The 2,504-nt window shown below is 24.5% G+C and overlaps 1 protein-coding gene across 1 annotated transcript; it reads right to left on the bottom strand.

Moving 5' to 3' along the window:
* Positions 1–1,294: 1,294 nt before the first annotated feature.
* On the bottom strand, positions 1,295–1,887 carry LOC105185513 (vacuolar protein sorting-associated protein 45). Its single transcript, XM_011145078.2, has 2 exons — positions 1,655–1,887; positions 1,295–1,494 (listed from the first exon to the last, which is right to left on the bottom strand). The coding sequence occupies exons 1-2, from the start codon at positions 1,669–1,671 to the stop codon at positions 1,296–1,298; spliced, it is 216 nt and encodes a 71-aa protein (XP_011143380.1). The 5' UTR covers positions 1,672–1,887; the 3' UTR covers position 1,295.
* Between the last annotated feature and the right edge of the window lie 617 nt (positions 1,888–2,504).

Raw genomic sequence — 2,504 nt, 5'->3', positions numbered from 1 at the left:
ACTTTGACCTTAACCTCTATTTTCAAGGTTATTTTAAGGTCAATTTGCGCTTTTTAAATGGGAACCCCTATTTTTTATTACACTGTTTTTTTCTATTAGTTAATTTGAACAACGTTTGTCTAAAACATTTTTTTATTTGTCTAATATTTTTTGAGATATTTAAGGAAAGCTTGGTAACTTTTCCAACATTTATCTTACGATATCTCGCTAACTATTCGTCGATAAAAAAATAGTATTAGACTTTCTTACTTTATTTAATATCAAGAATATATTAATAGTGCCCTAACTTTTGTTAATTTAATAATTTTGAAATTTCCAAAAGTCGATAAGTTAACAAAAGTTAGGGCACTATTATAATAATATATTCTTGATAGTAAATAAAGTAAAAATGTCTAATACCATTTTTTCTTTCGATAAATAGTTAACGAGATATCGTAAGTTAACTGTTGAAAAAGTTACCAAGTTTTCCTTAAACATCTCAAAAAATATAAGCAAATAAAAAAATGTTTCAGACAAAAGTTGTTCAAATTAATTGGTAGAAAAAGATGATATAATAAAAAATTGGGATTTCCATTTAAGATAATTGATTATCGGTGATCTCGAAAGTGACGCCATCTATAAGCAAAATGCTATCGCTGTCTTATGTGCTGTTTCAAGCCAAACAACTTTTGTCTGAAACATTTTTCGATTTAACGCAGTGTTTCTGAGATATTTGAGTGAGTCCTTTAAAATTGGACACCCTGTATATTTAAACATGTATATATGTGCGCATTTGTAAAGTAAATGTATATTGATGAAAAGCTTTTAATATCTCGAACAATTTTTAAAACATAAACTTATTAAATTTGTGATAAAATAACATATATTATTTTGTCATATTATATTTAAAAAAGAAAAATCTCAAATAATATGCAAATACATAATATATTGTATATAATACATTATTTATAAGTTTTTTATTTCGCTTTAACGTTAATTAATATAAAATATGTTTGTTAAAGGTACCTATAAAGGATGATGAAATCTTGGATACGCCAGCAGAATATATATTAAATGATGAAGATGATGAATAAAACAATCGACAAGGAAAAGTATCAAATTTTCATGATAGAAATAAAAAAAATACAATTATTAATTACAAAAAATATTATGTTTCTATAATATTCATTAACGATTTATATTTGAAAATCTTTATGAAATATTACCATTTGTTTATAACAAAAAAAAGTTACATGATGTAAAAAAACTTAAAATATATAAGAAAATAAATATTTTGAAATATATTGAAACCATTATTAATTTTTTCCAATTTTATATCGCATTAAAATTCCTGTAGTAGCATGATGTACTTCTTCTGCAAAACTTTTAAAATTATGAATAGTAGTACCACCTAAAATAATTTTTATACCTTGATTTTGCTTGTTTAGATTATAAATTGCTAAACTTTCTTCGTAAGTTGTACCTCCGATCATAAATACTATAATATCCTGAGGCCTAAAATGTAAGATACATATTAATTTAAGATAATTCAAAATAATTTAAAAGCTTTTAAGATATAATGCAATATATGCGTGCACACGCATGCGTTGTACGAATGTGAATATATTTGTTAATGCATGAATATGAATGTCTGTTAAATACGTAAATAGTTTACCTTCGTGACATTATCATATTACCAAGATACGGAAATATATGTGTACTTAATCTTCCTTTTATTAAATCCTCTAACGTTTCATTTATCAAAGGACAATGTTGTGTATATATGTTATCCACCCCACTTAGTCCTTTAAATAGCTTTTTAGTTATTTTTGCAACTGCTTCTCGATCAAATAGATTACTTCGTCGTGTATTAATACCACTATATTCCAATATATTATATACAAGCTGAAAATAAAAATTTTTTTGATTATATAATGAATAAAATAATACGAATATATACAAGATCATACATGTCAATTCTCCAATTTTTATATCAATCATTTCATAAATAATTGCACATATAGCTTTTTACAAATAAGTTTGAATGAAAATAAAAAAGAATTCTATTTAATACAAAATATATTTACTATTTATAACTTTTTATCACTTGCAAATAACACTTTTTATTCTATTTTCATAAAACTGACTTTTAAAATTCTGTCGCAAGATTATACGCACGATTACTTATTGATTGATCAATGAAATATTTTTATATATATCCAGTAAATAAACTGATTTTATTTTAGTAAAAAGGTAATTATTTTGTTTTTTCATATAAGTCACATTTCTTTTATTATAGTTTATTCAATGTAATTGTACATTTCGCAATATACGAGATCCACTCGGAAAATGTCCGATTTTACACAAAGAGAAAGCTACTGTGGATCAATTATATATGAGCGATTATATGCCCTTCAAAGTACTCTCTTCTAAAAGCCACAACCTTCTTCCAATGTTGCTGCTACTTTCTGAAGCAATTTTTTAATTTAGTTTTTGGAATAGCTTGCAACTTTCTCGTCGAATTT

Source organism: Harpegnathos saltator, unplaced genomic scaffold (genome assembly GCF_003227715.2).
Source record: "Harpegnathos saltator strain DR-91 unplaced genomic scaffold, Hsal_v8.6 scaffold227, whole genome shotgun sequence".
Taxonomy (NCBI): Eukaryota; Metazoa; Arthropoda; class Insecta; order Hymenoptera; family Formicidae; genus Harpegnathos; species Harpegnathos saltator.
This window is presented reverse-complemented; position numbering and strand designations above follow the sequence as displayed.